The sequence below is a fragment of the Panthera leo genome, chromosome C2, assembly GCF_018350215.1.
Source record: "Panthera leo isolate Ple1 chromosome C2, P.leo_Ple1_pat1.1, whole genome shotgun sequence".
In the NCBI taxonomy this organism is placed as follows: domain Eukaryota; kingdom Metazoa; phylum Chordata; class Mammalia; order Carnivora; family Felidae; genus Panthera; species Panthera leo.
Genome location: NC_056687.1, coordinates 148,285,774 through 148,299,696, shown reverse-complemented (window position 1 = coordinate 148,299,696; position 13,923 = coordinate 148,285,774). Strand labels below are relative to the sequence as shown.

General features: G+C 35.5%; 1 protein-coding gene across 20 annotated transcripts in view; it reads left to right on the top strand.

Annotated features, from left to right (window-relative positions):
* NKTR (natural killer cell triggering receptor) overlaps positions 1–13,923 on the top strand; it is a 63,128-nt gene that overhangs the window by 28,052 nt on the left and 21,153 nt on the right. For 11 of the 20 annotated variants that reach the window (XM_042903521.1, XM_042903531.1, XM_042903524.1 and 8 more), the window contains 6 exons: positions 383–457; positions 1,204–1,311; positions 2,067–2,111; positions 3,861–3,948; positions 12,482–12,511; positions 13,033–13,178. In XM_042903521.1, coding sequence (XP_042759455.1) covers positions 383–457; positions 1,204–1,311; positions 2,067–2,111; positions 3,861–3,948; positions 12,482–12,511; positions 13,033–13,178 — 492 coding nt within the window. The other 9 variants (XM_042903536.1, XM_042903529.1, XM_042903530.1 and 6 more) reach the window with 9 other exon arrangements.

Genomic DNA, 13,923 nt, shown 5'->3' with positions numbered 1-13,923 from the left:
GCTCAAGCATAGATTAGACAACTATTATTGAGAATATTTTAAAGCAGACTAATGGTGTTTAGATAGGAGACTGTACTAAAAGGGATCTAATAATATGAAGCCCCTTTACAACACTTGAACACTTGAAATCCTACAGTTTTCGGGCTGAAGCCACGTGGGCTGCATATGAATTCTAGCGCTAACAAATAGAGTAGAATTCTTGTTAGTTGGTGTTGCTCCATTAAATTTTTTCCCGTTAAGCCTTTTGAAAAATTAAGTTACAAAAATGGACTTTTCAGTTTGTTGATTCAGTTTGATTATTTGTGTTTTCTCCCATATAAAATCAAATGACCTATTTAATCATCTTGCTTACCTTTGTTTTTTTTAATGTGTTTTATTTCAGTTGGTCGCATTATGTTTCAGCTCTTCTCAGACATATGTCCAAAAACATGCAAAAACTTCCTTTGCCTATGCTCAGGTAAATGAATTGTTAAATCATTTCTGATGAGAAGTCATGACTTACAGTTTTATCTTGCTTAACAGAATAGATGTTTTCCTTAAAAAGTAATGGGCTGTAAAATGAGTTTAGCACGTTAAAAAACACTATTTTCACTGGTAGGAAATTGGGGAAATATTTCTTGAAGAGAGGACAAAGAAATGGTCTCAAAAGTGAAAAAGAAAGTACTACTGCATGTAATTAAATCATCTCTAAACACTGTAGTTCAAAATTCTAAATTTCAGTATTTTGAACAAATTTAGCATTCCCGATTTCTAAGAAATTTAGGCTGAGAAGATAGGCAAAACATAATGCAGTTGTTCTTTGTTATTTATAGTTGAGTTTATATATATTTTTTAATGAAAATAGGAAAAACATCTATGATGTTATTTTAAAATAGCAAATTAAGATTTTTAAGTGTGTGCTTGGATACACTTACGTACATATACAGTGTTCGTACCAACTCCTTCACCGCTCTCTCTTGGAGGAGCGATAAGCATTTCTAATCTGCTTTTCTCCTATAGCATATAGAGTCACTGCCACACAATTTAACAGTTATATGCTGCTTGATACTTACTTTTGGAACCCATGTGTGTATTCCGTCGTCACCCTGTGTCTTGTGTCTCTTACAGTGCCAGCACACAGGAGGGATTTCACAAAGGACTAATTTGGACTAATTTCCATGGACAGATACATTTGTAGCTAAACATCATTTCTTTGTTTTCCAGGAGAGAAAGGCCTTGGGAAAACAACTGGGAAGAAGTTATGTTATAAAGGTTCCACATTCCATCGTGTGGTTAAAAACTTTATGATTCAGGGTGGGGACTTCAGCGAAGGTAGAGCTAAAAGTTACGCTTTTAATAATCGGTTTCTTATGTGTCTCATACTGTTAATTGTAAATATTGTATCACAGTATGATGTAAATATTAAGTGGTCAGTGAATAGATGTGGGATGAGTGAATGTTGTAGAGCAAAAAATGTATGAAAAGCGAAATACTAAGCCACTTTATTTTGTTTTTATGTACTTTTAATAATATTACAGATTTTTGGTGAATTCTCTTACAATGAATACCAAGTACTTGTGGATTATTTTTATTCTTCCCGAATTTTGTTGGTATGATTACTTTTTGAAATAAATGGGTTATGGAGCTAGTTTATTTTTTTTATTTTTATTTTTATTTGCTTTTGAGAGAGAGAGAAAGAGAGCTCAATGAGCAGGGGAAGGGAAGAGAGAGGGAGACAGAATCTGAAGCATGCTCCAGGCTCTAGGCTCTGAGCTGTCAGCCCAGAGCCCGACGCGGGGCTTGAACTCGTGAACCACAAGATCATGACCTGAGCCAAAGTTGGATGCTCAACTGATTGAGCCACCCAGGTGCCCCTGGAGATAATTTTTAATAATATTTATTATAACAGTACTGGACTTTTTTGCACTTATATTCAAAGATGAGGTTAATTGAGGATTTGTAGAATTTTGATTATAGCAATTACAAGTTGTTAGTTTCTTTAGTAAATTGAAAGCATAAGAAGTAATTTATATGTATTAGTATATTTTAAATTGTCATTATGACTTAATATAGGTCATTATTTGCAGGTAATGGAAAAGGTGGAGAATCAATTTATGGTGGATATTTTAAAGGTAAGCCTTAATATTTTATGGTCTTTTGTTTCAGTTCTGATGTTAAAGCAAATTTGATCATGTACTTTTAATGAGGAGAGGTTTACTTATAGTTCACTTTTTGCATGAAACTAATGCTGCATGAAAAGACTTTATTTGCATGAACTTGGGGATAAATTATATTGTAATATGTAACTTTTAATTGACAAGATTAATTAAGGCTAACTTTATGGTTAAACATGACTTTCAGCATGGAGGTTAGGCAACTATATACATGAAAACTCCTATCTTCCTGCCTAAAACTGTCAACATATTCTTTTGTTTATAGAGAATGTGGTCTTTTGCAAAATGAAAAGGTAAGAGAACGAAGCTCAGTAACACAAACTCCAATTCTGTTCCCTTGCACCCTTCCTAATAAGTGTATGGACAGCCTGGGTCAGGTTGTGGCTGGATTTCTTATATTGCTTGAAGACTTGGAAAATTCTGTATACTATTTCATACGTGCATCTGTATCTTTTTTTCTTTTCACAATGGGCTCTTAGTTCTACATCAGGGAAAAAAATCTAGTTGTGCTTTTTTCCCCCTAAACCAAACAATTTCTTTGAATAAAAGTTGGTATTTCCTACTTTCTCAAAGGTTTGTATGTTTTCTTTTGTGTACTAGAATTATATGATTGTATTTTATTCCTACAGTAGTAGTATTTGCATAAGTCTAACTATTGCATTTGCCCCAAAAAGCCTTAGAAAAGTCAGTTGCAGAGATTGATAATGGGATCCAATCTGATTAGATTTTAATGCCATGATAGCTTCAGCGTTATAATAGTCTTTTATATTTCTTTTGGGGGAAAATGGATTACCACTCTTTTTCAGAAGCCTGTTCCCAAGGTAATCATTTTTTAAAGTTTTCTATGTTTCTGTTTGTTCTAAAGAAAGGTTTGTTTGTATGAATGTTAAACGGAAATTTAAATTCGTTTTCAAGATATTTCTGCTGGAATTAAAATCCTCTCTGAGTGATCTTTATGGCAGTTTTTCCTTTGAACCAGTAGGAAGCAGCTCATTAGCTGGTTCTATCAGCTTGTAGCAATTTGAGACTGATGTTGTAGGCCGCTTGAATGTGGTTGTTCCCTGCGGCAGATACTTATGTATCTTAAAACTATGTTTCGCCCTTTAAGTTTTTGTTTTTATAGGATTTTCTTCCTTAGGTAATTTTTTATCCTGTTGTTAGGAATCTATATACTTGATTTAATTTAGGCATATTCTTACAACTTAAGTTCTGTAATTTTTTGTTTTTTGCTCTCGTAGTCTAGCTTTAGTACAGTTGAGTAATAAATTTACCATATAGAAACTAAGTGCATAAGATTATTAAACTTCTCCCATGTTTAGTGCATTAAGTAGGATAATTGGAAATTTGAAGGAAATGAGCTTTACTGTAGAGATTTTTCTAAAATTTCTTTACTAGTTTTCCCTGAAAGTCATAGTTCACATATCATGTAGCCAAACTATGTTACTACTAAAAGTGACTGTTCTAAGGCTGTTTGTATAAAGTATTAAATATATGTTCTTTTCCTCAAGGCTTTAAGTAGTATCTTTGATCTTTTTATGCTTTTGTTTTTTGATTAGTTGTAAAAATTTTTTTCTAAATATTCAGACAAGTATCTGTACTGACCAGAAGAGGAATTTCATCCTTTGCTTTCTATTTATTACTGTGAACATTACACTTTAAAAGTGGCTTATAATTGGAGACTGACGAATTTGTGTTTTCTTCAAACAGATGAAAACTTTATTCTCAAACATGACAGAGCGTTCCTTTTGTCAATGGCAAATCGAGGGAAACATACCAATGGTTCCCAGTTTTTCATGTGAGTAGGCATAATTCAGAGATGAGCTTTTCTTAAACAGAGAAGCGCTGTTCATGAGAAAGATGGTATAGTTAAACCAAGTTTAATGCTAGAATTCTGTCAACTTGGGCTTTATTATTAATTTCTAATGTTACAGAAACTGGTAAGCTCTAACAGCCGCCTCAGCTTTCAGCATATATCCTGCATTTGAAGAACGGTACTTACGAGATGTAACTTGAAGATGTACATTATTTTCAAAATATGTTGTCATCTTAAGAAAAGAAATTGGCTTCTACTTAGCAAATTTGGGGGCTCAGTTTGCTAAAACTAGATTGGAACATAAACCATTGGTCAACATTTAAAAGTTGTTCATGGCCTAGGAGTAGATGTCCTCTTGGCCTGGAAAGTAGTTGCTTTGAGTAAACCATTGTATGGTGGCTTTTTCTCTTAATGATGCTCTTTGAGTTCATTGGAGAGAGGTGCCATTATTTTCTGATATTGTATAGAGACGAGTGATTTGCTGTTGCATCAGCATTGTAGAAATCTTAAATCTTCTGAGATCTCTATACATAATTGAATTAACCCAATATTGCTGTCATTTCGACCAAAATTTATGAGATTATCACTCAGGAAACTTACGAATGCCGAATTTGCTTTTTAAAAAAATAAACAACTTTTCATGTATGTGCATGCACAACCAAAACCTTACTTACTTCTCATCTGAAAGCCCTTTGGCATACTTGTAGTTATATATTCTAATCTAAAGCTACTCTAAAACCTATTTTTATTATAATCCCAGGATATAAAATAAGAAAGATAATTGACTAGCATGAAGTTCAATGCTTTTGATTGGAAGTAAATCTCTAGAGTTGTGCTACCTATGTTGGAGAAATATTTTATTCACAGTTTACCAGAGAAAGTTTTTGTCATCTTTCTGAATGGATGAGTGTGAATGGCGCTTCCCTGTCTTTAAAGGAGTAAATTATTCATGTAAAATAAATCTCACATTTTGAAGTTGTCTGCAAAATAGATTTCCAACATGATCTGATAAAAGTTCAGATAAGGGGCATTCTATTTCTAAGAATGTCCTAAAAATGGAAAGCTGATGGAAGATGACAGTGCTTGGAGCTGTGCAGGAAAGGAGGACCAAAACCATTTGTTCCTAGATCATGTTTTGATCCCATAGAGCAGTAGTTATTAAGACTTCTCTACTAGATCATGTTTCTATCCTTAACCTTCTTAAGGGCCCCCCAAAAAAAAAAAAAAAAAATCAGTTGGAAATATTTTGAAAACCTTCTTTTATAGTAATTTAATATAAAACTGTTTACTCTTTGATTGAGGTTTCCCATTTTCCATTTTTAAGCTTATCTGAACTGTGAACATGATAAACTAATGATTCATTGGTCAAGAAGCTATCATCTGAGGGCTCTAAAGTTTCTTTTAGATTTCCTTTTTTATATCAGTACATGCAAATTTATCAGGCAGCACCAGCTTCTTCCCATTGCCACATACCAGTTAGAATGTAAAAACTGGTGCATACATTAATTACAATCCAGTGTCTGAGGTTCTCCCTTCAAAAAAATATAGAGTATTTTGTTTCTATGTACTTCAGTACATCCTTAAGTCATTTCTAGGAATGCTTAGTATCAAACAAAATTAAGGCCATTGCTGTTTCTACCTAGTTTAATTTTACATTGGACTGCTATTTTTGACAAAGAATGCCAAATGAAAATTTTGACATCCATGAATTAGGATTAAAATTTTTAAGCTTCTTTTCATAATTAACTGTAGATGGCAGTAAAATCACTGTGAATTTGTGTTGAAAGAAAATTTTCTATTTTTAGTTTGAAATTTACTCATGGAAATGAATTTGCAGTTAAAAGCAATCTTGGAAGCAAATTTAGTGTTTTTGCACATACAAAAAAAAGATCCTTATCTTTTTTTTTAAAGAAATTTTTGTGGCATGTGCTTTTTTTATGCTGGCTAAAACTGCCAGTTCCCCATGTGTTGAAGGATAAAATAAAACTAACATTCACCTTTCTATACAAAGCACTTCCTTGCTTCTATAGAAAGGGAAGATGGAGATAATGGTCCGTAAAAGAGAAATGTTTGAAAATCTGTCTTGCAAGTCCAAATCCTTTTGGAGTTGGAAGTAGTAAAAAAAAAAAAAAAAAAAAAAAAAGAACTTACTATCTTCAAGTTGTGTAAACCGTCGCAGACAATCACTCTAAGAGGTGGGGCTGCGAGGGTTGGTGGTAGCAGGGCTAGCTGCCAGCTCCCCAAGGGCGGCAGCTACACCCCTCCCTCTCACCACAGCTCTGCCCTTTGGCACCTTGAGCAGCTCTTCTGCATTCTGAACAAGAAAGGGTGGTGTGACAATGGTGGTAAAATGCCAACGACTCCCTATATGGTTCCAGTCTCATAAGCTTACTAAGAACTTGTAATGCATCCTTGCAAAATTGCATTTGTAGCTCATATTTTAAATCTACTTTGTAATTCCTAAGGAGTAAATTTGGTGCTGTTAGTGTGAGTATTTGCAAAATGTTCCTCAAAGATTCTTGTGCTTTGTGCAGTAACTATTGTCTTTATTATTTACGCATTTAAAACTTCCCCTTCTTAAGGCATACATCATTTTTGTTAAACATGATTGTGCATATATTGCTTCCTTTGGATGGAACAGTTATATATCTGATAAAATTCGCATTTTCTTCTTTAAAACTATTTGTGATTTTTGCAGTTACTGCCTATGTCTGTTACTGTGTTAGTCACAAAGATTTTGCTTTGGAGGGTTTAAATAGAATAAAACTGATTCTTTTTGGAATAATACTGCTCAAGAAACATGGAAGAGATGATATATAGCACTGTCCCCATGAATCACTAAGGAAATAACGGTCTGTTCATGTTGAAGTATTTTTGAAGAAATTCAAAGACCTGGGACCAAAGTGGTAACCCAGTTAACTCAGTATTTAGTCACTTTGTCCTTTATTATTTATTTGTTGGAGCCAAACACTAGAAAGAAACCATAATAAAAGCTATAGAATTATAAAGTCTTAGAGGAGAAAAGGATGTGATCCTCTAGACCAACATTTTCCTTGTATGTATAATGCTAAGATGAAATGACACACAGGGAAACATTTTTCTTTTCCTTTGGCTGTTAGTAACAGTCTGTTAATTCTGCTCTTATTTTCATTGTTTTTGTATATATTCATTGAAGAGATAAAGAAGGTATTGTATGAAGTAGTCATTAAAAAGATTAATTAGGGTGGTTTATAGCTTTGTATTAAATAACTATTTTTCTGGGTTAGAGCCACTAATCTAGCTATCAGGAGGCCTTGGTTCTAGTTTTATTTGCTATTCACCTTGAGTTAGTTCTATCTTTCCTTTTCGGTTTATAAGATACCTACCCATTCTCATAGGTAAAGTAAACATTTTGGCATGAAAATGTGGGCATAAAAGGAAGAAAGTGTTTGTAGGTTGATCCTAAGTTTTTGAATATGTGGAATGATTTCTGTGCAAACATTGTCTTGCCCCTCAAGGAGATAGTTTGCTAATTGCCTAATTTTCATCAGTCTGAAAGGTGCTGCAAAGAAACTTCGGGCTCATTTGTCCAAATTAGGCAGCAGTCTTCATCAGCTATGGATAGAACGGTGGTGTGGTGGTTACACTGGTCTCCCTTTGCTTAGTATGTGGGACCTTATGTACAGCCGTGGAGTAGGAAGACCTACAGAGCTCTGGAGAACAGTGTTTGTCACTGGCCACTATCATTGGTCATGGTAATTATAAAAAGTGAAGAAAAGATAATGTAGGCGAGTCAAGCTTGAAACAAAAAGCCTTATATTTTAACAGGCATAAAGAGGACTATAGGAGGACAACATAGAGAAGTTCCAGGGTGTGTTCTAACCAGACTTGTAGGTGGCTGCTCACCTCCGTAGGAGAGAAGTGCTGGTCACTTCAGAGCAGAGCAAGGGGTACTCAGGGTGGTTTGTTGTTAAGGGGTTTATAAAACTGGAGATTTTGGGTAGCAAAAGAGAATTTGTGCAGAAATGCTTTTTGCCTCCACACATTCATGAATTTGAGAAGAAACGCTAGTAAGTGTTAATAATCCGGGCGGTTCTGGTTTTCCTGCCTTTTGGGGGGTAATATCTTCATGTGTAAATTGTAAGATTTTTCATCAACAAAGATGTTGATGAAACTTGACCTTAAACCCAAGTTCTCTGAATATGAAGTGTCATCTGTAACATTCAGTCTTACTATTACTTAGTGTTTATGTGACATATGTGTCAGCCGCCTGGAAGGGATTTTGTGTCTGGTAGTGTTTGGTGTGTATTACGTGAACCTGAGTGCTGAACTTTTGAAAGCTGTTCGGTGACTTTTGGAACACACAGGAGGAGCTCTGCAACACGGCTTGGTTAGTTTCTGTGGCCCTTGTCACTCTGTATAATTTGGTGCCTCTTCCATGATTGTGTGGTAGTTTCGCGAGTTGAAGGGGAAAATTGCATGTGAGAGGCTACGCTAGACAGAAATAGGTTATTTTTACTTCCATACTACTTTACACCTGGAGTCACTTTTTCTTTTTAAAACATCCATTGAAAACACCACATTATTTGAAACATATTCTTTTTTAACAGCGATTCATGTGTCAATGCCTTTATAAGAAACTAAAGCTTATTTTTAAAGATTTTAAGGCTTAATATGTCCAAAACCTTAATAAAGAATTTTGTCCACTGTGTATAATGTGGGTTTTGGTCTGATAATAGTAGATAATGTTTAAAGTTTAATAGAGTCAGAGTTGGTCAGACTGCGTACTTTTTGAAAAAATTTTTTTTTACAATGGGGAAAGTCAGATTAGGCAGGGAAAGCAAGTATCATGGCCAAAATTTGACATCATACTCTTATACTTTTATCTCCCTTGCCTTTTTATCCTTTGAGAAGATCCTTAAAATTCTAATTATGCCGCTTTATTATTTTATTATTGTTAGTTGTGGGGACTTAACTTCGAAAGTGTGTGTAAAGGCAGCGAACAGAAACTACAGTCCAAACTTTGCTCATTTACTCCCGATAGTGGTCTGTTGTGAAGTGTGATGAAAAAGATTTCAAATGTAGAAACATGAAAGGTTCTTCAACTACTTGAAGAGAATTACTGAAAAAGAAAAAAGTTCCCTGAAATTTTGTGCTGAATTCTCTTAATTCTTTTCATTGACGTTTTGCTTTCCACTGGTAGTAACTAACTGCTCCTGGGCATTCAGATTTTTAGATTTGTATACTCAGGATACATTATTCTCTTTTTGCGAAAGATGTTGGTTGACTTAGCAAGTTTGTAGGATTTGCAAAGTGAAATAGAATGCTTTGTTATTCACACTCTAGTGTTACAATATTAAGGCTCTGAGCAGATTCCCATTTTAACCACAGTGTTTTTCTTAAGCATAGTTCATCTCTACGTACATATCCTATGTGAAAGAAAATTTAGAGCCCTCCATTTTAAAAAAGCTCTTGTGCTTTGCATAAAACTTGAAAATACTTAATTTCAAAGTTATATTGATATTAAAACATAGAATCAGTCTTGTCTTAAAAGTGTATTACAATTTATTTCTTGCCATTTTTGTGTAAAATTTACAGAAAGAGTGTTACACCGTGCGCTCCAAAGGTAATGTCTCAATCCTCTAAGGCTCTCTTTTTCTTTCTTTGCCTTTATCTCTTTAATCCTATTGTTATGTGCATTGAACCATTTTAAGAAAAACTTTCTGCTTGATTTATGGCAGCAATACATGTAAAACAAGTGTGTTTTATTGTTCATGGTTAATCCTGGGAAGTGTATTTTAATTTCAGTGGCTTGTTTCCACCATTTTCCACACCTCTTCTGGGGGAGGGTGGGGAAGAGGGTATATTGTATAAAATGGTTTAGATTTCATTGCAGTACAGAACTATTAATTTCTGTGTAAGGCCAAAAGATTCTTTGATAATGGTATAAAACTGTAGATTGTTTTTTGGAGTAACAGTGACACTTTTTGATTTCTAGGATTTACAAAGTTTAAATGAATCCTTATGCTTATATTTTTAAAGTATATTCACGGGGTAGATAAAACTGGAAAAATGAGTGTCGAGTGACAGGAGAAAATGGAAATGTGAAAATATCGAAAGCTTTTATAATTTGAAATGTTCTTTGTGGTTCTTTCTCTTTTAGGTATGTTTTCATAAGCGTGTGTAAACTTACATGTTGATGATAATCTCTGGCCTTTAAGGTCTGAGCTTACTGAGCATATGTCCCGTCCCCACTGCATGGGTCTTGACAACCGTATAGTTTTGAAAGATCAGTACGATTAAGAGGTGGTGGGATGAGATCTCTGCCCGGTTGAGTAGGATTGAGTAGCATGGACAGAGCATATCCTTTCTCCCTGCCCGTTTGGCAGTGCCCTCTGTTTTTCCATGTCTGTTGTCAGCCCAGTGCCTGTATGCCTGCTTCACAGTGTTATTTCTACTCCTGAAATGTAGGCTGAGAACCCCAAAGGGCTTCTTTGTTCAGATACTGTTAGTGTTGTTAATATGTAGCCTACCCCAGTTAAAGTATAAATTTGTATTTCTGCATCCTGAACTGCAGATGCCAGTGATGGACTTAATCACTCACACCAGCTTAGGCACAGCAAGCCAGCTGAAGTTTGTCCTTCAGATAATTTGTTCTTGTCTTCATTTGTTTTCCTCCCCGTTAGAATAAAGGACCGACTTTTTTAGTTCTCATGTGAATTCAAAGCAAAAGTCGAATCTGTCACCAAGGTAGCCATTCCCTCTTCAGATCCAGTCTCAAGTAGTCTGTTGCTACATCACTGCAACTAGCTGAATTGTTTTCATCTCACCATTTGCTCGAAAGTTTTGCCATCACGTGGTTTTTACAGGACCCCTATTAGCCAGCGTAGCAAATTGAATTCGGTTTTGTGTGTTTTAGGAAAATCTGTAGGCTTTTCCCTAGCACCAAAAGATTTGAGAGTTGTGAGAGAAAGGATCAAGGAAGGAGGAGGAATATACCTAATTAATACACCACTCCTTGTTTTCACTGCTACATATTTGAATTTGATCCCTTACACTATAAGAACATTTTTTACCTTTAAAAATTTTACCTCTTACATCTTTCATACAATAGAATCACTGTCCAGCATATGTACTAATTTCTTCCTGTCATTAGTGTGCTTCACTAAAGTTTTATATTTGTGGGAAGCACATTATTATCCAGAGTAGTTTCTGGATTCTGGTTTAATTATTTAATCATTAGTTCCTCACCAGCTTGCTAGATTTTCTCTTTTTCTTTCTTCTGTTTTTACTCATTTTTACTATTATATTGGCTTGAATTACCGCTTCTCAGTCTTCTAAGGAGAATTTGAGACTTTGTGGTTTTAAAATTCAAGATTGCTTTTAAAATTCTGGAACTTCCTAAATTGACAACTTAAAAAAATTCCATAGTACTGTTTCAGAACTGAATATTCTTAATGTAAGTATAAATGCTATCATTCCTTGCAATGATTTTTAACATTGCTGTGAAGGTTACAAATTGTGTTTTGTTGACTTACATGTCTTAGAATTGCCTTAAAATGAATATAAAAATTGATATGGGAGCTTCTAGTACAGTTAACTTCTTTAACATAGCCTCATATCCAGTGTCCTTTCTCAAATTCTTCTGTTTCTCATTATTATAAACTAAGGTTTTTGTGGCTTTTGAATTTTTTCACTGCAGTTCACATAGTGTGAAAATTTGTGAAAATGCTATGGGAAAACCAGTTTGGGTTCAAAATCTCTTAACCAGATAATACCCCATAGGCTTCCTAAGAGTGACTGTCTGCCAGTTTGTGACCGTAGAAGAAGCTGGTTGGGCATTTTCTGGGCCATGGAAATTTAAGGTGTCTATAACGTTATCCATCATTACTTGCTGGCTGTCAGAAGTTTGACAAATTGGAGGTTTGCTCCCTGTCGCATTTTCAGAGTTGCTGTGTGAGTGGCAGAACTTCACCTTAGGTGGGAGAGGCAGGAAGTTTTGAAAACAGGACTCCCGAGGCCTACCTCCATCTGCCTTCCTAAAAGATGCAGACTGACTCAGTATGAGAAGTAACAAATAGAAGAACTCATTTAAGGGGGAGGTGGGGGGGAGGGGGGCAAGCAAGTGTTGATCACGCTTTTTTTTCCTTAGGGCAGATGATAGTGCTTTTTATTCTCTTTAATTATCTTGATGAATTTTGAGTTGATTTTTGCTTTTGTTGTTATTTTGGATTCGAGAGTATCTTTAATTTTATTGTATATTTATGCTGTACATTTCAAACCTGTTTCATATGTTATGTATAGGTATAGTCTTCATATTGGAGAAATAGATACAACTTTGTAATTATAATCTTGAGGGTTTTTTTAACCAGTAAAATGGCTACTATGGCTGTTTGTAAGGTTTTTAAGTTGAGATGTGTATCATGTTTAACTTTTTCCCATCTTTTTATCTTTACCTCTTTGTTCTCTACATGCCCTTCTGCTCTGTTCACCCGAACACCTGGTTTTTGCCATCTTTGTGTTGATGTTTACATAGTACTACCAAACCTGCTCCACACTTGGATGGGTAAGAGTTACATTTTATTACCTTGGGGAGTTGGTGGGGTGGCCAGTCTACTACAAATTGGACCATGGATGAACCTCTGGGGGGTGCTCTTGATTCCTGATCTAATCTCTCACAGCCAAGCCCCTCCTTAAGGATCAGAGGTTAGTCCGTCTTGAGAACTCATATTGTCATGTCACTGAATCTGGGCAACGGATAGACTTCTCAGCCTCGCTATCTCTAGGGACCCTGTAACAACGGTTTCTGAGTATCGAGTGCAATCTGTTCTCAGATTCTCCACCGTAAAATAGTTAAGAAATATTGTTTTAAGCAGAAAACTAAGGCCCGGTTTGAGTCGTGTTTTTATTTTTTCCTTTTTATGAAGCAGATGTCAAGTTCTAATTCCCTTCTAGTTGCTTCATTCATCAAACACTTTGCTTTTATATTTAGTTCTGTAGACATGTCATTTATAACAGTTGTCTTGATTACTGATTGTGGCTTAATTGTCATCAAACCAATTCTTTCTTGAATTTGTATTGTGACAGGGTGCATGTCGTCTTTGGATTGGTTATTTCTGGTTTTGAAGTAATTGAACAGATTGAAAATCTGAAAACCGATGCTGCAAGCAGACCTTATGCAGATGTGCGAGTAATTGACTGTGGGGTGCTTGCCACAAAATCATCAAAAGATGGTAAGGGTTTTGGGGGGAGTGGAGGGGAGCTAGGATACTGGTAAAACACGGTGAAGATTATAGTTGAAAGATACCTCCTGAACTTTAGTAGTGGAAAAACCATTCAAGTAGTACATACAGCAGTAACCCATGCCTCTGTATCATACCTTCTATCCAAGCCATCAACAAATCTTATCAAATCTTACTTCTTTTTACTTCCCATGTTACCAGCCTTGTCCAAACCACTGCTGTCTCTGACTTGGATTATTGCAGTAGCCTCATAACTATTCACTTTGCCTCTGCCCTTCTTATAATCTCGTCTTAGCAGCAGTAAATTCCTAACTGGTCTCTTTGCTTGTACTCTTGACTCTGTAGTCTGTTAATAGCAACCAGAGTGATCTTCTCCAAGGGCTCCCTTCTTAGCCAAACTAAAGTCTTTACTTGGTCTGTAAGGCAGTCTGTTCTCTCCTGTGTCTCTCACCTCTTCACCCTCATTCATTGCCCTCCCAGCCATGTTGACCTTTACCCAGACATGCCAAGCACAGGGATTTTGTGCTGGTGTCCGTTCTTTCTGGAACACTCTCCATCCAGATACCTACATGACCCCTTACGTCACTTCCTTCAAGTCTCTGTTTGAATGTTATCTTCAGTTACTGCCCATCTCTCCCTATTCCCTTTGCCCTGCTTTTTTTGTATTTCTGTTCGAGCACTTCTCATTTGTCATAGTATGCAGTTACTTACTTCTTTTCTTATCTGATCCAGCTAG